The 25,813-nt window shown below is 44.0% G+C and overlaps 1 protein-coding gene across 3 annotated transcripts in view; it reads left to right on the top strand.

Annotated features, from left to right (window-relative positions):
• Window positions 1-25,254, top strand: part of TFAP2B (transcription factor AP-2 beta (activating enhancer binding protein 2 beta)) — a 28,565-nt gene extending 3,311 nt beyond the window's left edge. Inside the window, exons 2-8 of one of the 3 annotated variants that reach the window (XM_012648575.1) lie at window positions 52-78; window positions 1,297-1,755; window positions 6,521-6,581; window positions 13,681-13,900; window positions 15,619-15,737; window positions 17,825-17,966; window positions 20,746-21,980. In XM_012648575.1, coding sequence (XP_012504029.1) covers window positions 52-78; window positions 1,297-1,755; window positions 6,521-6,581; window positions 13,681-13,900; window positions 15,619-15,737; window positions 17,825-17,966; window positions 20,746-21,046 — 1,329 coding nt within the window. In that variant the 3' untranslated portion in view covers window positions 21,047-21,980. Of the gene's footprint in view, window positions 1-51; window positions 79-963; window positions 1,756-6,520; window positions 6,582-13,680; window positions 13,901-15,618; window positions 15,738-17,824; window positions 17,967-20,745 lie in introns of those variants that run through there. The other 2 variants (XM_012648576.1, XM_012648574.1) reach the window with 2 other exon arrangements.
• The last annotated feature ends 559 nt before the right edge of the window (window positions 25,255-25,813 follow it).

The following is a 25,813-nucleotide window of genomic DNA, read 5'->3' as shown; positions in this document are numbered from 1 at the left end:
TTTTTTTAAACATTGTCTGATTTTGAGCAGTAACCAGGCTTTTTTTTCCAGATGTTAGTCCACACCTATTCATCCATGGTGAGTTTGGATTCACGTGTTACCAGAATTGCATGCTCCCTCCTCTCACTGTCTCTCTGTCTCTACGTCTGTGTGTGTGTGTGTGTGTGTGTGTGTGTCTCACACTCTGTCTCTCTCAGTCTTCCTTTGAGCGCCTTTGGCTTGGTAATTTAGCACCATAATTGGACGAGGCTGCAGCTGCTTCTCTCTGCATTGTGTGTTCTCTGTCTGAGCTCCATGAGTCAGCTGGGAGGGGGGAGGCCGAACAGAAAAACTTTCTATTTGCCATTGCAGTTTGGAAATTTAGGTGACTATTTCTGCAAAAAGAACCATGGGGACTTTACTTTACATTTCCACAGAGGAGAGGGAGAAACTTAACCCCCACTCCCAAAAGCACACTCCTCCCCCTCTTTCACTTAGTTTACAATCGAGATAGGACCAAGAATAAGTTGTCTCCGCTTTTTTTTCCTCCTCTCAACTTCAGGTCCTTCATTTTTACACCCTGGAGGATAATAGTGTTAGATGTAGAAAAACCACCTTAGAAATAACTCATGTGAACCACAACTCAATTTAACATAGGCTTAGGATATGATTTCAAATGAGATCCATTTCAATCAAACACTATTTAAATTATTTAATTTCTCCTGGGGAGGGAGGGGTGACTGACAACTCAGATCTGGTGGATTCCTTGGAACTACTGGAATTATCAGGTTGTGTGGAAAGCTCTGGATCAACCAGCTGCACGGCAAGTGAAGGCAGAAGTTGTTTTTACTTGGAGGAGCGGTGTAGTAAATATCATGAAGTTTTATTTGTTGTTCTTTGGACCTCTAGAAGAGTTAGAAAAAATAGTTTAAAACACCCAAGGAAGCAAACACCGTATGTAAGGCTCTTCCATTTTTAATTAAGGCGTTTAGAATCTCCCTCCATACACACAGTTCCTTTACCCTCGCCCCTTTCGCCTGCTTTCCACTTCCAAAAGGCGGCTCAAATGTTAGTTAAGTGGGTGATCCGTTCCCCCATTTTCTCCCCAAAACCTCGCGTATGGAATTGCTGAAATCATGTGGCCCTCTGAGTCAACTTAGGGGTCTAAGTTTCAGACTCTTGCTTACCCTGCCCCGGGAAGAGCGTACGGAAGCCGGGCTTCTCCATTTGTCGCTTGTATTTTTTTTCCCTTCTTCTCTGTCACTCTCTTTCCGGCTCTCTCTCCCTCTCTCTGGCTCTTTCTCTCTCCGCTCCCAGGACCGGCACGATGGCGTCCCGAGCCACAGCTCGCGGCTCTCCCAGCTGGGCTCGGTGTCCCAAGGACCTTACTCGAGCGCTCCGCCGCTGTCCCACACTCCGTCGTCGGACTTCCAGCCGCCCTACTTCCCGCCCCCGTACCAGCCGCTGCCCTACCACCAGAGCCAGGACCCCTACTCCCACGTCAACGACCCCTACTCCCTGAACCCACTGCACCAGCCCCAGCAGCACCCCTGGGGACAACGGCAGCGGCAAGAAGTGGGTTCGGAAGCCGGCTCTCTGCTGCCCCAGCCTCGGGCTGCCTTGCCTCAGCTCTCGGGCCTTGACCCCCGGAGGGACTACCACTCGGTCCGCCGGCCGGACGTGCTGCTGCATTCGGCACACCACGGCCTGGACGCGGGCATGGGGGACAGCCTCTCGCTGCACGGCCTCGGCCATCCCGGCATGGAAGACGTCCAGGTAACCACAAACAAAATAACAAACGACCAAAAAAGACAATGAATAACGAATGCCCTGGGAGGGGGAGGGGCGGGCGTCTCCCTTTGGGGGAGGTTGTTCCCATTTTTAGAATAAAACTAGTTGGACAGGACATATATAACTGTTTGTGTATGTATGTATGGCTCTAAGTGGAGGTATCTACAGGTCTAATTATGAAAGCCAGAGCCACTAGAAATTAAATCTTGAAGGAGAAAAAAATACGTGTTTTGATAGTTTAAGATTATTAAAATCAAGGCTATTATTTCTGTCTTGCCTCAGCTACCAACTCGTGCATATGCTGTGGTGCTTTGTGGGAGCAAACGTAGTACCCTCCCTTCACGAACACGCACACCCCATGGTGGGCCTGTCCCACTGACTTGTCTGGGGAAGACCTGTGCCTAGAAGCCAGGGCTCCAGCACGAAGGTGCAGGGGTCTCTGTATGCTCTAGAGGTTTCTGCTGGATTTGTAAAGATTTTGTTGAGCATGACAGTGCACATTGGAAGAAAGACGTGCTCTGTGTTCGTCTAAGCCAGGTCTTGCTTTCAATGTCCTATAAGTTACAGAGCCGTTTTCCAAGATACAAGTTCCAGTCCTCATCCAAAAAATAGAATATCTGTTGGGGAGAGACCCAAAAAGCCATAATTTAGTTTGGTAGTCCATGAGGACAGATATCATTTTGGAGATTCTTTTCAGTTTTCCGTCCATTAAATGACTGGACCAATATTCGCAACCTCCCTGTCCAGCCCTCTCCCACTCCATGAACCCTTCTCTCCTCATCACCACCATCCCAGTAGAAGAGGCATCACGTGTTTATTTCTTAAAACAAAAGGCTCAAAACGCTCCCCCAATCCACCCACTATCCCATCTGCAGCCTACACAATGGAGCCTGATTTGGTTGAGAATACTTGGTTAAACTAAACAAAGAAACATCAAAGAAATGATTCCTAAAAACTGTCTGGGTGATCCCGAGCAGGTCTCCTTTTTCACCTTAATTTAAATAGTCTCCAGAAAAGATAAATATGGTTGAAAGGTATTTAATTGACACTTTGGTCTCAGTGGCATAGTAGTGTATATTATGTATCCTTTTAGACATACCTCTGAAGCAAAGGAAAATAAAATGGGAAAGAGACGATGGTACATGAGTCATTCTTTTTTACTTTGCTGAAAAATTATATTTTAAAATAGTTAAAATGTGGTGACAGTATCGAATGCTGCCCGTGTGAGGTCTATTATGGTTTATTGTTTTAAAAGAAATTCAGTTATTTATTATTTCCAAAAAAGATGGAATCACCTGCTTTGTGGCCGAATTTACCCATAGTAATAAGAGTGATGGTTTTGTTGATTTAACCAAGTTCAACTGTCCATGTCTGGAGATATTGCTCATTTCAGAATATCATATGTGAAAGGAAATATTTAATAGTTTTTTTTTTAATGCATTGGGGTAATATGTGTCTCGGGGGAAAAAGTTTTTAAATTAACCTTTCTGAGTACGGTTCAAAGTGCTGGATAATGAAAGTGGATCAAATCATCACCACTGCTGATGATGCTAACTCCTTGTCACCACCATTCTGCAGGCCGAGTGGCTCAGGTGATAGAACTCAGCAATTTTCCCCCCAAAAGAGGGAGATTTCTTAGGCTTTAGATGTTTTAAATGACCTAATTATGAGGGTTTTTTTTTTTTTTTTTGAGTGTTTGATGAAATGCAAAGGGTGAGAAAAAAACGGCCAGGTCAGTGGGCATCTAGGAGAATACTCTTGTCAAAGCGTTGGAAAGGATTTAGAGCGTTTGTGTGAACACAGCACTGCTGGCTGAGGTGTTGCTGTTGGTAATACAGACTGCAGAGGTAGAAAGCCAAAAGAGAAAGGAATAGGCCGGGGCCCTCGCACACTCCCTGCTCCACCCCACTCCTACCCTGTTCCTGCCCCAGCTTCATCCCAGCTCGTCGCCTGAGGAGGTGGGGAGGCCCAGGGGACCTTCTCTGTACGACCCCGTAGTGCCAGGGGTCTTAGGGAATACACTCTGCACCTGTCCTGGAGGGAAACAACGGGGGCGGGGATGGCCTCTGTGTCCAAGGCAATGACAGACCTCCCGAGACCAGGGTGAAGTTGACGTTTACTCAGGGCAGGTGACAAAGACAGGGGAGGAGATGTTCCCGGGACCAGAGCCTGGAATCCAGAGACTGCTACTCACCTGCTCTGTTAGGAAGAATGCACTTCCGAGTTAGGGATCTGAAGCTGGGGGGCTAAAGTTACTGAAGACAGTTGGCAGTTTCAACATTCCCTGCAGCTACGGAATGGGTTGACTGCACCGGTCTAGTCTTTAAAAGGGACCAGAGAGTGCCTCAGCCCGGACCTCAAAGTCTCTTGCTCAATCTCAAGGGCCTGATGTGTGTTGCAAGTGCCCCCCAAGCCATGGACCAGACCGACCCCGAGGCACTGCCTGGCCTGTGGGTTGAGGGTTAGGGAGATGTTGTGTGACCCAGACGCACACACACAGGGCCACCGCCCGGACTGTGAGAGAAGAGAAGGAGGAGAGCTAATTAACCAAATGCTTCTAATATTTTTTTAAATGAAACTATAAAACCCTGTCAATTTCTATTTCAATTTACTCACAGGGGCTATTAAACTAGCAAATCGCTGTTTGGGTTCTGGGTATGCTACATTTCACCCATTGTGTGGGGGGCGGGGGGCTACAAGTGTTAAAAACTCAGAAGAACAGCTACAGAAAGAGAAAGACAGAGTGAGATGACACCTAGTTTGGGATTTGTTTAGTCGCCATGTACACCTCTTTTCTTCTTGCCTTCGTTGCTCTCTATCCCCCCCCTCCCCTCTACCACCTATGAGTATAAACATAGAAGGATGTTAAGTCAACCCTCCCACAAACACACACCCACACTCAAACACACCCGAGTGTCTTAAAGCAACCCCTGGTATCACTTTTAACTAAAGAAGTCTAGTAATTACGAGTCTGAGTTGTTTTTCTGCGCTTCCGCATGCAGTCCTAATTAAATCTTTACGATACTCCCTGTGACGATTAAGCGCCAGCATGCTGCGTGAATATCCTGTACAAAAACCCAGCAGGCGGCCGTAATTAGATAGAAAATCAGACAAGAGCCTTCTCATTAACTACCACAACTACCCCACGTCGCTGATGAGGCGTTTATACATATTTACGTACCAACATGAGGGTCAGGTATGGGGGCTCATGGGTCCAGGCCCAAATGAGGGTCTGCCTGCCCACAGACACAGGCGAATATTTCTGTCCTGCGTGGACACATTGCCCCTGTAGGTACATGAGTATAGAAAGGCGTGAATCGGATATATGCACAAGTGTGTGTGTGTGTGTGTGTGTGTGTGTGTGTGTGTGTGTGTGTGTGTGTCCGGTGCCCCCTTAGGAGTTATGGACAAGTTACATGAAGCATTTTTAAACAGCTTTTTACTATTTCTTAAGATGGGTATGCAACAAGGAAAACAGTTCCTATGGAGAGTAACAATTTTCCTCACCTTTCAAATGAGAACAGAAGAGGGACTATTAAAAATGAGAAGAAACAAATTAACATGCCCCTCTGTGATTAGATCACTTCATTTCTAAAGTACTGCTTGTTTGGGGTAGACAGTCTTTTTCTTGTGATGAACTCACACCCTGTCTGGGGATGCGGCATGAGTGGGTGGGAGGTGCTATGAAAACACCACTTCACCCTCAAGCCCTTTGCTTTTTACTTCTCTATAGAGTGGGTGACAAATTGGTCCAAACTTGTGTTTCTGAGGGTCAAGGAAAATAGCTGTACATTTGAGAAAGACCTAGCATTTCTTTTCATGGGGGGTAGGAGGGAAGGAATCCATCCACTGCTTTTGGATGCCCTGGAATGCACAGCCAAAACTCCGTTCATGTGCATCCTGACAGTAAAGAACTCGCTCCAACAGCTATTTCCCCTCAGAAGTGCTGCCAACGCTCAGGGTTGAAACTTTCCTTCTCTGGGATGAAACTTTGGCACAGAAGATGAACATTACTTGGGATTACCTAGGTGCTGACTGGGAGGATCCAGGCCTTTGTGTGTGTCTGTGTGCCTGGAGTTACTGCCTTCCTAACAGGTGTGTTCCTTGCTGGGAGGCAGCCTCAGCAGGGTTGGAAGGAGGGGTGAATGGGGCAGGCTCCTCGGAGGGATTGCCATTGTGCAGCAAGAAGCTCAGAGCTCACAGGGACGTGTATGGGCTGCAGTGGGTGTGCGGTCCTGGAGGCTTGCAAACATGTTCCTATGTGTTGCTGTTTGCATTCCATTCGAAATTGCTCAGACTTTAATTAAAATCCCATAATGTAAACTATTATGTATTTGTAAAATGGCTCTGGGGTTAAGATGCACTGGGATAGAATGGAAAGCAGAAATTGCTCTTACTAATATTGGTGAAAATCTTTCGCCTGTTGCCAAATTTTCACAATTCATAAGAGCAAATAATATAAAGGTTTATCTGTCTATGTAATATCTGTGTTTTGTATAATAACTAAACCAATATTGCATCCTAGATGTCTCTCACAGTTTCTTTTCCTCTTCTTCCATTGGAAGAATTTATAATTTGGGTGAATTTCATTTCTATGTCGATTTGGAGGTAATAATGATAATAATAAAACCTCCCTTTGTGAATTAATATAAATGGAAATAACAGAAACTCCAGTTTGGAATGACATGATTTATGTGTGCAATTCTTTAATATCCAGTCAATTTGAATAGTGATGTTTTTATATTCACAGTCAGTTGAAGATGCCAATAACAGCGGCATGAATTTATTGGACCAGTCTGTCATTAAAAAAGGTATGCCTTATTCCCCCCAAAACTAAGCAAAGTTTTCCTGTACGTTAATGTCCTTATGATGAGTTTTCACTTTGGGGGAATTCATTATTTTATAAGACACAAATGTTTGTTCACAATCATACGACAATGGCTGTCAGCCTAGGTGAAAGGGCATGTCCAGAAGAAGGAAATGGGGCAAGGGGAAGAGAAAATCACAGACAGAAACTCGGATGAGAGAAATAGAGGGACAGAGACTATTGTCATTTTTCTCATGATACATTTGGTAGCCATTCTAGACACATCTTGAATAATGGAGCTATCATCATGTGTGGAACTGGGTGGTAAACACTGGCTTCAAAACTGGGCTATAATTATTTCATTGATAACTGGAGTTTGCTGAGCTAAACCCTATGTCATTGAGACAGCTCCTTTTTCCCTTGTTTTTGTATTTGATTTTTTGGTGGTAATTTCGTTCCCAGTTCTCTGTGTTTTATGAGTTGTTTCTTTTATTATTTTTTTTAATTGTGCCAAATGTGTTGCTAAATATGCGCATCCTGAGAAGCTGAGACAGTCTATGCACATTTCTAAATCTTCCTACATATGCATTCATGATTTAGTGTGACTGTGGAATCACCCCATACTGTTAAAGGGCATGTGATATTAACAAATGTTTGCAGTCTCTTGTACAGCTGTAAGCAAAATAATTAACTAATTAAACTAATTAAATGTAATTACAATAACTCATTTCGGGCGTATTGCAGCTGCTTAATTTTTTCTCCTCTTCTCTGACAGTCACTGAGAGAATGCCTGGAGATTAGTGTGGCTGCTGAAAGGCCCGAATGTCACTCACATGCCACAAATTTAGGAGCTTAAATGTGTAAACAGTGCAATCTTTAATTATCACAGGACCTGGTATTTGAAGATACAATTTTAACTACTGTATCCCTTTCTTACTGATGCTGGAGAAAGCCTGTCCTTATGTTTGGTGTCAACAATCCCCAGCTTCAGTCATTTATGATTCACTTGAGCCACTTGACATTCACAGAAACAATTAAAAGAAAAGATGCTTTGGGAAGAATCCATCCAGAGTCAAACTGGGATAGTAGGAGGGTTGTGGAATAAGCATTCCAAACAGGGTGAGGTATTCTAAATTTTCTTCTTTTACAAAGGCAGGAAGAGTAGCTTTGAGAAGTGGGTGGGGGAAGCAGTACTTGAAATGGTGCCCTTTGGCTTTGAAATGAATATTCTGAAGAATAGTAAGGTTTGGGGCAAAACTATTTAAGTGTTGCTCCAAACATCTCTCCTTCTCTTCTTTAGATAATATCGTTTCGGTTTTGAATGCCAGCTTTTGGATTTGCTAGGATACCCAGGCTCCTTGCTTAGACTTGCCACTTGCTGACTGACAGCTCACTTTCACCATTTTCTCTTGGGTCTTCTCTTTTGGTTAATTGCTGGTTGATTGGAGTGGGGTGGGGGAGGAGCTTCTCCATTGGTTTTTTTTTTTTTGTTTTAGTTCCCAATCCCTTTTCATGGAAAGCTAGAACCACTTAGCTAAGAGTTCCGTATCCTAGCAACATCATTTGGGCTGGCAGTGGAACATGCCCAACAGATGACCAATCAGAAATGTTATTAATAGTCAGGCCAATAAAAATATTTGGAACTTAGCTTGCCTAGCAAAATGGAGCTGAAAATATTCTTAGATGTGGGATGCTTTGGTTTCACACCTTGTATATGTTTGTCAGTGAAATGTAAATATTTATATATACATTTATCTCCAGGAATAAGAAAAGGGGAATAGTGACTAAAGTAGCTAGTTCTGTTTTTGGAAACATTGGAGTACATTTTATGTCCCCAAAAGCTTTTTAAAAAAATGTACAGCTTAAAACATCTAAGTAGCATGTGACTCACTTTAATTGATTCAGGGGGCATGGTATGAATATGAAATTTAGGACAACTCCATTATTTAATATTTGAGATATTTGCTTTATTACACGAAGAAAAGATCATAATATCATGTTTTTATCTTTAGAGAGCCATAGGCAAAATAGAAATAAGTGGTTGCTTACTTGTTAATAAAAGTCTGGCAACTGGTCTGGGTTTGGGGGTCTCTGCTCCTGTGTTTAGGAAGCCAGAAGACTTGGACATGAATAATATATGTCTGTATCTCTATGTCTCTCTCTCCAATTCTGGCAAGGCCCCCCTCCTAAAACTTAACCAGCCTAATTTTTCACCTGTGTTGATATCACCCCATAGATTATGGGCTCCCTCTCTTGTTATGTTTGCTATCTAGGCTTAGCTGACATTTCTGAAGTAATTTAGTTAAGAGGAAATGAGTTGTTCCCAGTAGAGAGAGCAAACGAGTGGAGTGAAGGTAGCCAGCGTGATAAATGGCTCTTTCATTTGAAGATCTCCAGAGCTCGTTTACGGCTAATTTTCTGTATTGGCCCCCTTTGAGCTATTAATGCAATCGGCAGGGACCGTGGCCCCTCTCCTCTTAGCTGCCCCATTAGAGCTCCCATTAAGCTGCCTAGTCTCAACTCCATGGCAGGAGTGGGGGGGAGGGAGGAGTAATGAAAGGTGCTTTTTAAACTCTCCTAATCTAAACCGGCAGAGGGTGGTTAATACGATTTGAAGGGGGCTGGTCAATGAGCAATCAATAAAGTAATAATGAGAAGGATTCGGTACATTAACAGTCTAAAAATCCAACGAGACATTAAAAAATCATTCTTAACTCTCAGTTCCATTAAGATTAGGAATTTGGGTGGGGTGTGGAGGTGGGGGAGACGATGTGCCCAGCTAATATAAATGATCACTGCCACCATCATATTGCCTAACTAAAAAAAGGTTCACCTAGGCTAAGTTTTTGGTGCAATTAGAGGACACTATTCAATCTGTTTAACACCTTAGACAAGAAAATACGCTAGGATTTCTTGGAAAGGCTAGTGTGGCTGGAGTCCAAGGTTCAAACGTTATGACTGTGGGGCATTTTCACTGGTCTCAAGGATATCCTATTTGGTTAGTTTCAGTTCAACCTCTGTTCTCTCCCACTTTATTTCCCGTTAGTTCTGGTCCCTTCCCCACATAAACGCTTTGATTGGTGTGGATTTTCTTTCAGGGGAAATAAAGAAATTGCCAAATTTCAATTACAATGGGTTCTGTCAGGATCCTTCCTCTGACCTACAAGGTAAAAAGCACTGAGAGTCTGTCAGAGCCTCTGGCAGGTATGAGTTTCCTCTCAAAGGAAAAGGTTTGCGTTTCCAGAGCTGATTTGGATACCAATAGCTATTTGTCAATTAGAGACCCTGAGATACATTCCAGCCATCCCAGGAGTGATCAGAGTTTACAGAGTTTCAAAGGAGGAAAGGTTAAACAGTCTTCTTCAATGCCCTAAGTGTAGAAACTGAGACAGAGAGAAGATAAGTAACTTTCTCAAGGTCTCACACACCAAGTAAGTGGTAAGACCCAACTCAGTTTCCAGCCTCTTAGACTCTGTCCCTAAAGGATGCCAATACTGGATGTTTGTAGTTTTTTATATCCTAGTTTTCTTTGTGGGAATCCTTTAATTTTTTTCCCCACAATTTCAGTGCTCACACTTAATACCCGTGCTATACTTTTGGAATAAAATTTAACCCTCAGGTAGATGAGAAATTATGCAAATCTGAAGAAATGGTACTCTGCTGGTGAGGCGTAACTATTTCTCTTTTAGGGACCACTCTAAATCAATGCTAAACCTCTTGGTGTTTCTCAGGGTAGGTTACATAGCGAGTGACTTTCGGAGGGATTTGTCCCTTGAATCTGTAAGATAAGTTCATTTCTTCCCATCTCCTTACCAGCAGATCCAGTCAAACACGAAGATCTCAAAACTACAATTTCACACTTAAGTTTTAAAAAGTAGAGATTAAGCACTAGCCTGTTAACCCTTTAGCTCGGTATAGTCCACAAATGAATATTTTTTTCTAATCATTTTTCCTTCTTCTCTCTTAAATAAAACTCCAGTCACTGTAATGAAATATTGATCTGTTTTTAGACCTTTTTTTCCTTCTCCCAAACATAATGCACGGAAAAAGGGAAGAGAAAGAGGTTTGTGGGTGTTTCATCCAGAAGTTGGTCATGCCACCCAACTGAAAACTGAAGAGGAAAAAAACCCACTCTTAATGTATGCACAGAAAATTGTAAACATGTAAAGAAGTGAAAGCTTCATGCTGAGTTTTGCTATGCCCCATTTCCTTACTATTTCCTGCTGTTGCTTTAAACCTATCTCAGTCATCTCTGGGTTCCATGAGCAGGAACAGTGTGCTCATAATTACTAACAAATCAACCGGGCCCTGTTGCTCTCTGGGTTTATTGATAAGCTGGAGGAAAGCAGAAGAGAAAAGACAAAGGGAATAAAATATGGGGTTAATCAGCTGAGCTAAGCAGGTGTGAGAGTGAAGGGGAAGGTAGATGATAACAGAGCTATGGACCTAAAGGAAAGTTGGGACAAGAAATGTGCAGGGTCTACTCTAGGGGACCAATACAAAGCTGGGGTAGGAGAGAAATTTAGAACCTGAGAATAAGAGACTAGAGGGTGGAAACACAATTGTGATACATAAATTAGAAAATGGAAGTATAATCTGAAGCACTTCTGCTCACATTGTCTGTGTTTTTGGAAAAAACAAAACAAACAACCTCACCCCACAGCAGTGTGCTGAGGAAAGCTAACTAGAATGGGGTTGTTTGGATGATAATGTATATGCAGAAAGGTACAGCTCATGGGAGGGATACATTCCCCAAAGGAAATAGCTCTTGTCTGGCAAATCAGGCAATTAACAATAGTGAAATTAGAGGGCAGGTTATAAAATATCTCTAAAGGCCTGGCTTTTCAAGAGATTTGGCATCTGGGACTGGGAGAAGCAGGTAAAATTCCAATCCTCAGGAGATATTCAGTTATCCATTGTAGTAAGCAGGAACTGAACTTATTACTCTCAGCTTATTAGGGTTTGTGGTGGTGGTGGTTAAAATATTCTTTCTAAATAGTATTTAAAGATAAAAATGTTGCTGAATATCAAAGGTGAGATTTTTATATAATTTATTTCTATAGTTCACATCATGTTAAAACTACAAAGAGCCATCTATATTTTGGGAAGAAGTTTTTCCAAGTTTTTCTAATGCCAATTCCCATGATCATAAATTATTCATTTATAGTGCCTTCGATGTGAGTCTGAAATATGGAAATCAGGACTGTTGTGAAGAATAAGATAGGTTAAAATAGATGGGGATACTGCATAAGAAATTAAATGGAAGAGTGTTCTCACCCCAATCAGGAGATCTTACTCAAATCTGATTAATAGTCACACTTCAACTTTTCATTGGTTTACTTTCAAATGGGAAGCAGATTCCCTGATGAGAATATGAGGGGAACCAGAAAGAAGAAGCTCCTCTCTCTATAACGCCCCAACCCCACGACAGTGCAGAAGATCCACCCTGTTACCTAACATCATTCATCCACCTGGGACAAGGTCTTAGGCTCTGTGGACAGATCTAGAGATCCTAAAATGCCTACCAAGAAGTAGCAAAAGGAAGTGCTTTAGTTCCCCCATCCAGTCCCCTAGGAAAGCTCTTTTCCACAAGATGTTTATAAGGGGCCAAATGCAATTCATAGTAAATAAAAGATTTGGGACCTACCTGGCTTTTAGGAGTCTGTAAACTGTCATAGAAGTTTGCATCCTGGAATCTGTGGCAGAGAGAATAAACTCTTATAGGAATACTGAGTGTTGGTCAGTCTGTCCCATACAAGGGAAGTTATGCATTTTGTTTGACGCATAGGGTTCTAGGCCCCATACAGTAGAAAGAGTATATATTTCCCCTATTAAAATTATAGAGTGAGATAGAGTCTATCAAATAGATAGGGGTGGAAACCTATTTTTTCACATCAGATGTATATTTCGATAAATTCCCTGGACTGGTGATCCAAAATACTGTGAATATTTGGGGGCTTCATATCCTAATGGAAGAAGCAAAGGTATAGGACAAGTCAGGAGATGAAGTCACCTATCCAGGTGTCACCTCTAGAGCCTGCTACAAGAAAATGGGCTTGAGCAGTGTAGAAATCCAAGGGGCAAGATTGTGAGGTAAATGGGAGGTTGAATGCTCCTCGTTCCCCTCTTTCTGGTTCCACTGAGCCCAGCCTCTTTCTGATGTGCAGATGACACTGAAACACAATTAAACAGAAATATAGGCTTGAGAGGCTGAATGCGTCAGGGTAGCAGTGGCAACCAGCTGTCAGCTCTTATTAACTTCTGCATAAAACATACCTTGAGTGCGGTTTGTTATCAATTACTTGGTGAAATGAAACAACTGGGGCAAGGCAAGACCGCTGCTCACATGAATTAGAGTGATTGGTTGATTGATCAGGGCACCTGTTGTAAATCATAACTGCTCCAAACAATCACCAGCCGGTGCTTTAATTTGTAAACAAAATTCATGTCACTGCAGAATTGCTTTCACTGGGGATGTGCATTTGGGTTCGTTTCTAAATGAATCTGTTGTTATTATATAGGAAAGAATGGGGCCCATTTTAAAGACATGAGCAGCAGCTCTTGAAATGGCTCTTCTGGCCCAACTCCCCATCTTGATGATATAACGTGTCTGTTCTTAGGCACAGCATCTGATGGGGGCTGATCTTCCTATCTTCTCTGGCGATGACCATACATTTGGGTCCAAAAGGAGAGAAGGGAGGGGTTCTAATTGGTATTACTATTTTTCTGAGGAAACAGGTTCAGAGAGGTTTAGTGAGGTGTCTGAAGTCACAGAGCTAGCACTTGATGGGCTAGGATTTGTCTGGGTTCACAGCACAATCCAAGCTCTGGGTTGTATGTCTTCTTGATTTATGTAGCGAACGGGGCTCTGGCAAGCGACACTCATGTGTATACATACATGGAGTAAGTTTCCAGAGTAGTGACGGCTTTTCCATCTGTTCACAGCGCTCTGAATGCACAGCAGCTCCACTGGAACAAACAGTTCCTCCTCCAGCTTTCCACTTGGCATTTGTCCTGTGGCCTCACGCAATGACACATTCTCTCAGCCGGTCACCAGGATCGAAACCCAGTCACCTTTATGGCAGTTTTTTCTCTCTTTCTAGTTCCGGTTCCTCCCAAATCTGTGACTTCTCTAATGATGAATAAAGATGGCTTCCTAGGAGGCATGTCCGTCAACACCGGCGAAGTGTTTTGCTCGGTCCCCGGCCGTTTGTCTCTGCTCAGTTCAACTTCAAAGTACAAAGTGACTGTGGGAGAAGTTCAGAGACGGCTCTCGCCCCCTGAATGCCTCAATGCGTCCCTCCTCGGCGGCGTCCTTAGAAGGTAAAGCCCCCGAAACCAGTTTTTACTGGGGCAGAGGGGGAGCGGGGAGAAGGCTGGCGCGGAACGCGACTGGAAGTCCGATGCGGTTGCCTAGCAACCGGACGGCCTAAGCGTAGCTCCGGAGCTGCGTGCGCGGAGATCCGCGGCCGCCACGTGCTCGGGGCCCGCGCGCAAACGCCGCCGCCCTTGGACCAGCGGCTAGAGGGCCCGCACCGCGCAGGCGCAGCGGCGCTCTCCCGCCGATTTTGCGGTCGTGGGAACCATTCGCTTTCTCGGCCCTGCTTCTGGCACCTTTTTCCTTCCTAATCCCAAAACAACTCAAGGGCATTTTCTAGTCCAAGAGTACGACCCAGAACCTGCACATGCGGGCGCGCGCACACACACACACACACACATACACATACACATCTAAAACACAAGTTTCATGAAGCAACTCCCTTCATACCTTCCATTTCCTCTGATATTTTTTTCTCTATTTTATGTTTTAAAATACATTTGGCCACTGGCTAAGCTGGTTTTTCACCCCCTAATGCATTGTGCCCCACAGTTTGAAAAACTCTTTTCTAGATTTGTGACCTCCTTCCTTAAATAACACCACCAGCAATAATAACAATAATACCAATTTAGAAGTATTAACAGTTATTCCTTGGGGCCATTCAGGTGCTTCCCAGTATTCCAACCCATAGACTGACTCCTCCTCATGGAAATGGGGGAGGAGGTGGCTTTTTTCTTAAGATGTAAAAATTTCCCTAAAACACCCGAATCCTTTGGCAGTGTCCTGATAGGAAGGTGACTTTGTATGAGATGAAACTTTTCAAGTTTACCCATTTTGGAGGGTGACGTTCCTCTTCTTTCCTAAAAGTGGCTATATAAGTAGTACAGCAAGAGAAGTTACAGTAGCTGGAGTTTTTCTTGTCTTTTTGCCCAGACCTTAGCACATACAGGAAGAGCCTTGGGAGAAATTAAGGGTGTGGCCAGGGAACTTTCTGGTTTTGAATCCTCTCGCTGTGCCCTACTTTGATTCAATTTTCAAGTGAGTCCTTTGAGCCTCAGAGTGAGGAAGTCTTCAGTTACCCCTTGAGCACTGAGCATGTGTGTGTAAAACTTGCTATGAGATGAAGTGAGATAATCAATATAAAGTGCTTATCACATAACTAAATTCCCTAAAGTGTGAGTTTTACTGTTGTTATGATCATTATTACTAGTTTCATATTTCAGTCTTCCCTCCTCCCTTTTTAACACAATCCCCTTACACAGCAATTTTTGACCCCTTCCTCGAAAAGCCCACCTGTTTCCACAAGTGCCTTCTCCTCTCCAAGCCACCTGGCTCTTTTCTTCTTTTCAACACGGTTGTGCTTGTTCAGTTTCTGCTCACCTCACGGGCTCCACGACAAGGAGGGAACGTGTGTGTAAGCACATGTGCGTCTTCTACCTTCTCTGGACCCACAACCTACATCCTAAGTATTCCCATCTGGTATCATTTTTTTTTTTCTCACGAGATAAAAAAAAAGAAACCCAATTTTTAAAAAATTCTCTGTATTGCAGAAATTAAGCAAACCTCAGCATACTATCAGCAAATAACCAAAAGGAAGGGGAAAAAATGTGCTAACCTCAAGTTAAAACCTCTTCAAGCTCCACTGGGCTTTAGATTGCTAAGTCTAAACTTTGTTTCAGGAACACTCCGAGGTTAATCAGAATGTTAATTCTTGCAATTTCAGAGCCAAATCGAAAAATGGGGGGAGATCTTTGCGAGAAAGGCTAGAAAAAATTGGTTTGAATTTACCCGCGGGCAGGCGCAAAGCAGCAAATGTCACGTTACTCACCTCCCTGGTGGAAGGTAAGCAAGATGTGTGGCCATTTCACGAAGTGGCTGAGCTTAACTGTCGGCTGGAGGCTGACATTTTACGTGTTTCATGATTAACTGGAAATCATTGTGATTGTTGTGCCCTTATGAGTTGGATGTCAAGCGGCTGCTTGAGAGAGGTTCAAAGGTCTTTTTACTTAGAGGGAGCCAGCAGTTGTAGAGAGGCCAAGAGAAGTGTGTGAGTCCCTGTGCCCTGAAGAGGGCTTAGGTCCAGCCCCCTAGCCAAAGCAGAGGTTGTCTATTCTGCCAGGTGGGGGACACCCTCTGCATGAACTCTTGAAAGAATAACTCTGTAAGCAATAATCTATTCTATACCACTCTCCTTCCCAGATTTTGCCTCTGAATTGTCAGTATTAAAAAATACATTGCATCCATGACCTCTAATGGTTATTTTAAAACTCTTGTCACTCCCAGGGCCCAATCTCCTACGGATTACCTGGGAGTTATTGTTATTGAAATATTGATAGCTTAATGAGGCCAATGATGCCTAGAAGAAAATTGGCGAGAAGGGGTGAGAAAACATGTAGGAGAGTCAGGTATAATCTTCATAGATTCACCAGTTGTGAATTAAAGAGCTGTAATTGTAATAAGCACCTTCCAATTTACTCGTCAGTTTGGCTTTGAGGATGATATGTATGGTACATAATAAACAAGATCATCTACACAGTCTAGAACAAGAGCATCTGCAGTTGAATTTGTGGGAAGGGATAGGAAATATAGCCAGATGGTCTTAATGGAGGAAGATGTAGTTTTCTCTAGAGTCTAGCTTATAGGTCTTGTTTTTTTCTTCCATTTTTGTGGATGTGATGTTGTGGGTTTTTAGAGGAGGGAATCTTAGACTATTTGAACAGCAACCATAAGTCATCACAGTTATAGGCCTTGTACTTTTCCATCTTTAAAGCAAAGTTGCTTGGTCCAAACACCCTCTAGAGGCAACAGTTACTGAATTTCCAGACCACATTTATTAGGGGTTGACTCTCAGCCTGGGGGTTTCACATTTTGCCCTTCAGGGAATTGCTAATATCACAATCCTTGTTTTGAAAAGCAGTCAAGGTAATCTCAGCCCAAGATAAGGATTTTGGTAGAGAAGGGAGGAAATTAGAAAACCCAGTGAAATTCTAATATTTGGTTGGCACTTTTTGGTTTTATGAATCCTTGTAAGCACTATGCCTGAAGTCTTTTGTTGTTATTATGATAATGATGATTAAAAGTAAGTCATGCTCCTTAAAAATAATGTAGCTATGGGATAATTCAACATATTATCTTTTTCATGTTTGGGATCTTCCCCTTGAACACCTAAGGCTGTGCTTTAAAGGGTAATAATGCTTTATTTGAAAGGGGCTTCCACATAAGCTAAGGAATATCTTAGATACCCCAGTTTTCTATAGCTGCCTTGTCATCTTTGTGCAGTGAAAAATCCTTAAGTAGGAGGATGATGACAGGAACCTCTGAAAGGAAGAAACCTGAAACCTGACTAGCAGAAAAAAATGACAAGGAGGATAATTATTTCATTGCTGGATAAAAATACTCTTTGCATATATTCTTTAATGTATGTGGGCATATACACACATGGATTTGTTTATATATATATTTGTTATTAATAAGATTTTTCCCTGGAACAGTTAAAGGAAGATGGTGATGATTTTTAAATTTTATTTGAAGCAGGTGTAACAGATGCTTTAAAAAGAAGGGGGGAATCTGGCTTGAATATCCAGCCAAATGTCTAGGTTGAATTGTAAGGTGGCTCATGAATATATTGGCCCACCTTTCCTTTAAAACAAAGTGAGTGGGGTATGGGAGATCCCAGAGCTATTCAGGAGATGTCTAGCTAGGACTTGGCTCAGGCAGAGGCTAGTAAGAGAGGTAGGCAAAAAGTTGGTCCCATCAGCTTTCATTATAGCTTGAGAATCATTTTTACTTTGGGCATCTATCTCACCTTTGCTTTTGGCTCCAACAGCTGGCCTCCTCTGGAAATACTAAGAGTTGACCAGGGAGCAGCTCCTGCCCTGGGATGTTTAGGGACTGGGTGCTGATTATTATTTCCACTGCTGTCTTTTCAGGAGAAGCTGTTCACTTAGCTCGGGATTTTGGGTACATTTGTGAAACAGAGTTTCCCGCCAAGGCTGTTTCTGAGTATTTGAACCGGCAGCACACAGACCCGAGTGACCTGCACTCCCGAAAGAATATGCTACTGGCCACCAAGTGAGTGTCCTAGGCTCTCCCCCCTCTTCCCCAGCTCCCACCCTGCTGGGCCACCCTGCTTGGGAGGAGGCTGAGGGGAGGAGTAGAAAGGGAGCTCAGCGGGTTGTCTACAAGTAGCATTTGCAGCCTGCAGCAAATTGGTTAGGGAGCCATCCCAGCTCCCCGAGGTGGGCTGAGTTGATGGGCTATGGGTTTGCCTCATTTCTCTTCCTTTTTTTCCAAGTCAGGGGAGAAGGGTTTTGTTAATCCGAATCCAGGCGTTTTACAGTTCTCTTCTGCAACCTTGGGGATGTGAGCAAACCTTTTCGGGGTGGGTCCTTGTTCCGGTGCATATTTCTATTGGGTTTGCACATCTAGCTCCCTGTCACAGCCACACAGCCATGTGTGCTAGCTCAGGATGTCTATATGTCACCCACGTGTACCCATCTCTACCCACAGCTCTAATTACTCCGTTTCCAACGTTGCTGTTTGTCATCTTCCACAGACTTGTAAAATTTACTACAACTCCAGAGGGGAAAATAGTAAATCTCTGGCTAAATTTAGGTCTAGAGCTCATTTGAACTTTTACAGTGGGTTTTCTATTTATTTGATTTACTCCTGTCTTTGGCTTCGGTGTCATATTGTTGGTGTTTTATGGCCGGCTCAGGCCTGCAGTGGGCGGCGCTGCGTGCGCCCGCACGTTTCTGTCACAGGCGCGGCCCAAACAGCGGCGCTCATTTATTTAGTGCTGGAGGACGCGGTTTGTCCCGTTGACAGCGTAATTTAAAGAAATATATGGAAGGCTGAAAAATCATTTGCTCAAATTTGTCCAGATGTTTTTGAGACGTGATTGGAATTTGATTGCCCCTTTCCGCAGGGTCAAAAAATATTAATGTCCCAGAACTTTAATTGCTTACAGACCCTGGTTTGGGCTTTGAAGATTTAAAATGTTTGACGCTAAGCATTTGTTCTCCCCAGTTCAGAATTTCCTTTTTGGCACTTTGGTAATGAGTACAAACTTAAGGAAAGACTTTAACCATCTCTCCCAATGATCAAAACCTGGCACCCACTCTCTTTTTAGAAGGTTTTCATCTGCTGTACCAACTAGCAATATAATAGATCATTGTGCCCTGGTGTCTGGTGGAGGAGGACTTGTGCTTTATAAAAGAGGATGGCTACTTTAGGGAAAAAAATAAAACCAAGCTGTAGAAATCAGATAACAGGATTCCACAAACAACTCTGTCATTTCCTTAAGGGATGCTTGTAACTACCAAGCCACAATGCTTCGCTTCTCTTAGGGCCAGGACTTCTTAACCCGGGGTGAGTATCAGAATCAGTACCGATTTATCCCAAAATCTTCTGAACTGGAATCACTGGAGGTGGCAGCCTAAGAGAGTATATTTGAGCCCCACTGGGGATTCTGAGGCACCTCTTAAGAGCTTAAGAACTGCCCTCTTTTGGTCAGAACCATTACCTATTTCTTCCTGGTTGTGAGGATGTATGTGTGTATTTCATATGGAGAAACCAGAGGGGTGGAAAGAGGGAGCTTACTAGTGCCCCTTACCCAGCTTTAAAACTAACAATCTTTCAGCTGCTGCTGAGTGGGTAGTATTTCCTGTCTGGTTTTAGCCGCTACCCCAAAGTGGCAACACCCTGGGAAAGGATGCCCCAGGGGTCCTTTGAATCCAGTCACCTGCCCCGTTTACCTGTTGGCCAGGCCAGGTGTTGCCAAGTGTCTGTCAGCTAAGCCATCCTATTGGGGATCTGGGACTGGAGTGCTGTGGGTTTGCTTTTCTCGAAACCCCACAAACCCGCAGGCTGGGTGGAGGGAGGCAGACAGGAGAAATCTGCCAATCTGTGAGAGGCTGTGGCCTTTGGGATGCTGTGCCTCTGCCTGCCAGCACAGCCAAGCCATTTGACCTTCAGGGCTAAAACCCTCCCATGCAGCTCCTATATTAAAAATTTCTCAAATAAGCTCAATCCATAGTTAGACACGCAGGATTTCTAGGGCTGGGAGATTCCTCTAAATTGTAGGTGCCTTGAGGAAATAAAAACCTTCAACAAATAAAAATCTATCCTCCCTAGTGTTTTAACAGTCTACCTTTAGGTTTTATTTAAACTGTGTGGGAATCCCTTTATATTGACAACAATCCTGTTATACAAAGATTTTCAGTAGCCTACACTCACAAGAAAGAAAGGGGAGTGGAAAAGGAAGAAAATATCTCCCTCACCAAATACTGCAGGTAAACAGGTTTTTGCTTTGAATGGAATCAGCATTCTCTCCTAGAATAAACAGTTTCTTGCCCTGGGCCATAGAAGGCTCCAGCAATCTGCTTCGTGCCAGGGAGAGGCTTGTGGCCAAGGGGCCTAAATCTTTCAGGGCTTTTTTGTGCCTGATCACCAAGAGGTTGGAGAGGCAGAAGAGAGGAAGGGGAAATAGCTCAAAAGAAATGCCAGGTAAGAGCTCAAAATTATTGCATATTTAAAATCAAACGCTAAAGCCTAGCGAATTTCCCAAAACGGAGTCCATGCGCTCTTGGAATGAAGGGATAAAGATTGAAAGGGGAAAAAAGACAAGGCTTTGGGGTGGAAGGGGTGGATTATCTCCCCACCCCCGCTTTCCTTCCAGTCCCAGCTGCTCGAAAAGGGAGAGCGCTGGGAAAGGAAACAGAGCGGAATCGCCCACATTAGCCTCGCTCTTCGGTGACCGGGCGCCTCTGGGCTTGTGTGAACGTCTCCTTTCTAATGCCAATGACGACGACACTGAGGGTGCTTTTCTGTTCCTCCCCCACCCTTTCAGGCAACTTTGTAAAGAATTTACAGATCTGCTGGCGCAGGACCGGACACCGATCGGGAACAGCCGACCCAGCCCCATCCTGGAGCCGGGGATACAGAGCTGCCTCACGCACTTCAGCCTCATCACACACGGCTTCGGCGCCCCGGCCATTTGCGCCGCGCTCACGGCCCTGCAGAACTATCTCACCGAGGCGCTCAAAGGCATGGACAAGATGTTCTTGAACAACACCACCACTAACAGGCACACGTCTGGGGAAGGCCCAGGTAGTAAAACTGGCGACAAGGAGGAGAAACACAGGAAATGAAAAAAAAAAAAAAAAATTAAAAAAAAAGAAGGAAAAATGTTTTAAATACAAAAGGAAAAACAGACAAAAATTTAATTTTAGCTTTAAAATATTGGATTGGCTTTGGAAGAATTATATTAGGTAGAATACACATACAATCAAAATTTAAAAAAAAAAGAGCTAAATAACTTAAAAAAAAAAAACTGAGGCGTACAACGGAGCAACAATATCGGTTCTCAGTGTCTATTTCAAGATACACTTGGAGACAACCGTCCGGATTTCCCACTTCGGTTCTTGCGAGCTTAGTAATACTGATAATAAAAGAAAACTATGATTTCCCCTCCCCCTTTGGAAAATAAACATAAGACTAAACGGGAGAAAACGCTAACTTATTGGAAGAAAATCGGAGAAACGTTGGTGTCAGTGCTTTGAGAGCTGGTTGACTGAGATGCACGAACTTTTTAATTTTAAATATTTTTTTAGGAAACTGTCTCACAGTCCCATTCCTCCACTTCACCTCACCCCTCCCTCTCCCAGCCACCCTTTTCTACGTTGCCCTACCTTCCTCACACTGTTACGGGAATCTTCTGGGATGAAAATGAGTGCGGTTAGCCCTTTTGCGTTCTTTCAGTCCCCTCGGTACCCCGCCCCGCCCTGCGTCTTAACTCACCGGGGCCCAGCTCCTCGGTCGTTTGCATACTTAGGGAGGGCGAGGGCGGGCGGGGCGGGAGGCCTGCGGGGATGCAGGTGGAGGCTGCAGCTTTTGGTGCCGGCCGGCAGAGCAGGCTCCCGAGGCTGAGCAAAATCCGGACCAATAAGTTGAATTCAGACTCATCATCAGCTCCTTTCAGAAATGTTACTAGTTCCCAGCCTTGCCAGCATCAGCGTACAGAAAATCTTGCATTTGTTATAATATTTGTGTCATCTACCAATTTTAAGAACTATAGTAAAAAAACAAAAACAATATGAATACGTTGATTAGTATGTAATTCCTTCGGAGGGGTATGTACCATTTCATTCTCTTCTGTTTTCCAAAGCTTTGCCCGCATGGTTTATGAGCTTCTTCAAAGAGGACTTGGGCTTCCTACACAATCTATAAGGTACAGAGAAAAAAAAAAAAAATCCGATCCCTTTTAAATCAAAGCCTGTGTGTCAGAATTCTGCAGGTGCACTTCTTTAAAGAAGCTCAAAGGGAATAATTTAGAAAGTGGCCAATATGTTAGAAGCCTCTTTGAATCTACGGGCTAACATACCTCAACATCGGAGTTGCGGTGGGGGTGGGGGGCTGCAAAATGAATTTTAAGGGAAAAGAGTAAGGGTTCTTGGAGCCCTATATTCTAGCAGTATTGCCCTGCATTTAAAATGGATATGATGTCCCTGGGTTCTTTGGCGATTGCTGTTTTAACCGGGAAAGAAGCAGCTTTGCGAGTGGACGTTGGGAGGGGGGTGGCGCAAGCTCCCGTGTTTCTGCAATTGCTTTCTTACAAGATGCTTTACGAATGAGGCATTTTTCCCTCCCAGACGTGCACTTGTATTGGTAATAATGTTAAAATAATGCAAAGTGAAAGGAGATGTATTTCAGCTTTGAGTTTTACAGTCTGGATACACTAGGATTATTCCCAGTGGATAAAGTTTCGTGCATTTAATATTTCTCACTCTGACAGCCCAGCTTCTTTCTCGGGCTCTATCTTAGCATTATCATGAAATAAGACCTGGAACTCAATGTCCGCCCCTTCCCAAAAGCAGTGAGAAATATCCCGGGGGCGCAGGCGAGTGGGTGAGATAGGTCTCTAAATTTAGTGTAGATACACGCACCTATTTAAACAAAGTAGACAGGACTTTTGCAACATCCCTTGAAGAAAAGACTCCAGATGTCGTTCTCCAGGGTTTAGTTAGGACCCACTAAAATCCCTCAGACTCTTCAGTTTTGCCCCCTTCTTCCTTGGCCTTGGGGCGAGGGGATAGGGCTGGGGTCTTAGGAACCTGCAGAAAGCTTTGCCTATTTTTATCGGGGGAGGAGGGACGTTAGGCAGCTGGTTTAAGGTCACCAGGAGTGAAAAGCAACAGTTAAGTTCACATCGCAGCCCATCTGCTACCCCCAGCTCCTTTGGGGGGCTCTGGCTCTTTCGGGCCCAGCCCTAGACCTGCTGAGAGGAGTACAAAGGCCGGAAACTAGACGTTACGGAGAGTGTAGGCCCTATCTCTCCCCAGCTCAGAAGCCCTTGCCTTTGTCCGAAGGCCTGGCCGCTTGTATTAGATGTATTCTGATTGCACAAGGCCGGGAGAGACCACACTGAAAACCATCGTCTCCTTTCCTTGCAGGGCAACGCGCCCCACGCGTGTGACGTGCGAGAGACGCGATGGACGCGCCTTGCTCTTACTGTGCAGGTCCCGAGAGCGTGTGGGCCACACGCGCCCAGTCGTGTTGAGGACATAGAATCAGCCGCTGGAGGGGCCGCGGGCCGCGCGGGCCCTTCCGGCTCTCGGTCTCACCCTAAGGGCTAAGGCGACCGAGAAAGCCCCATTCTCCAGTAGGTAATGGGGCGGCGCCCCGCGGGTTGCAGGCGGGGAGGGGTCCCAGCGCTGTCAGCGGCCACCCGGGCGCCTGCTCCGGAAGGGAGAGTGGCCTAGAAAGGAATCGGAAGCTTCCCCCCTCCTTCACCTCTGCCAGGACAAAAACTCACCCACCCTCACGCTCCTAAAGTGGGGAGATGGGATGGGAATCGTCTTACTTGGCCAGGCAGGCTCCCTCTGTTGCCCTACGCCCTCATTCGTGCGTTCCTCTGGTGCCCCAGCCACACAGAACCCTTTGCACGCCACCCCCTCCCATCGCGGGGGGAGTGTGCCCACTGCTCCCACCTCTCCTTTCATGTAGGACCCCCCGCCCCCCTCCTTTAGCCAGGCCCGCTACGTTTATCTGATAATTGAGTTATTAAAAGATTTGGTTTCCTTGGGCCTATAAATCAATAAACAGTAGGATTAACACAAGAGTTTGCCTTTTAAGTCAAGGGAAACGTTTAAGGCAAGCCCCTTTGAGCTTTGTTTTCAAACCAAACAGGTGAGTTGCAGCTCTCCCCCAACCCCATGCACTCTAGACATTTTATCCATGGCGCGCTCCCACTCCTAAATGCTCAGTTCCAAACTAAAATAGCTATATAGAAAGGAGAAGTCAGGATGTGGCAGTGCTGCCTTCACACTTTCCACTTTGCCAGTTCCTTTAAAGGTTCTAAAGATCTCCAGATCATTCTCTTTCCAAACTTGCCTCCTCCTACATGTATTGTGGGTCTCAGAGGAGCAAGAAATGTGCTATTCTGGGTGAGGATTCCATCATCAGAAGGATTTTTAACATCTTCCCCAAACTGGGAGGGTAAACTTTCTCTCCTCCTACTCTCCGTCCCCAATTATCTTGCATTTTCTTTCCCTCTTTCTGGCTTCCACATCCTTAGTTTTCTCCATCCTCACATAAAGAACCGAAGAAGCTTTCAAAGACCTGGCTGTTTTATTTTCTTTGGCCAAGAAAACCACTCTCTCTAAAGCAATTATTTCATAGCCTATGAAACTTTGGTCAAATGGAAAACCCCAAACTCCCAAACTTATCTACTACATACCGTTCCTCTGGTACAATGCGTTTCTAGTTAGAGTGTTTATAGAGAATTTGTCATCGCATCTGATATCCTGTTCATGTAATACGTTATGTGGAAAGGGAATAATAACCTTAAACCATCTGATGTTGCCTCAAGAGCCCAACAGCATTTCCCCTCCTTTGCCGATGTATGTTAAATTATTGGCATAAAAAAAATCGAAATTCGTTTTATCTTCTTTTAAAAAATGGAACACTATCCTTCTTTAAATGCCAAAATCGACTCCTCTTTTGAGTTGGTTTTTAATTCACTAACATTGTTTTTGCTACACAATCGAGAAATATCAATCTATTGACTCTTCACCAGAAGAGCTCTGGAGGGTATTCATGTTAAGTTTGTATATATTTATTTATGCTTAATTTAATGGGAATGTGTAAATATGGCGAGCAAGTAGTTTGGGATTATTTATCTGTGAATCTATACCTCTGTGAATGGGTGGTTAAAAAAAAAAAAAACCGCTTGACCCTAGGTAGAATCCTATCTGAATTTTTCTGTTCTTTATAAACAAGCTGTCATGGTAATGGGTAGAAATTGGTTTATTGTCCAGTGTTGACCTGATTTACATAAATAAAAAGATTGTTGTGTTTTTGTTGTGTTTTCATCTTCAGTTCCTTAAATATGGATATTGTTTAATTCTACAGACAGAAAAAAGTATAGCAAGAAGCTTTTTTTCTTTGTTTCCCCCTCACCAAAGTATCCACATTGTTTTTGTTACAACAGAAATAAATTTTGCTTCTCAGAAAAATGAACTTTTGTTTTCACTAGGAGGTGTTTTCCACTTTCTAAATTCCAAATTGACACTCTTCTCTCCTAGTTCTCACCAGATTTTCAATAAAAGCACATGTTAACTGCATCTTCTGGCTTATTTTCCCCTTTAAAAAATGAGTCAAATTTACTTCCCAGGTAACTAAAGGACTCTGAGTACAAATCAAAAAAGAAGCTCCCCTCCCACTGCTAGTCTGGTGTGGTGTTCTCAGAAGGAGATGATGCAGGAGAGAAGTCTACAGGGCTGGGTGTGGGCCCCTGCATCCCATGATGTGGGGTCTGGAGCAGTTAACTGGTCCATTTCAGAATTGAACCTGACCCTGACCTCCTCAGCAGAGCAAGGCCCTCCATAAAACAAACGAGGAAAAGTTCCTCTGTCCAA

Source organism: Propithecus coquereli, unplaced genomic scaffold, assembly GCF_000956105.1.
Source record: "Propithecus coquereli isolate 6110/MARCELLA unplaced genomic scaffold, Pcoq_1.0 Scaffold29, whole genome shotgun sequence".
NCBI classification, from domain to species: domain Eukaryota; kingdom Metazoa; phylum Chordata; class Mammalia; order Primates; family Indriidae; genus Propithecus; species Propithecus coquereli.
This window is presented reverse-complemented; position numbering and strand designations above follow the sequence as displayed.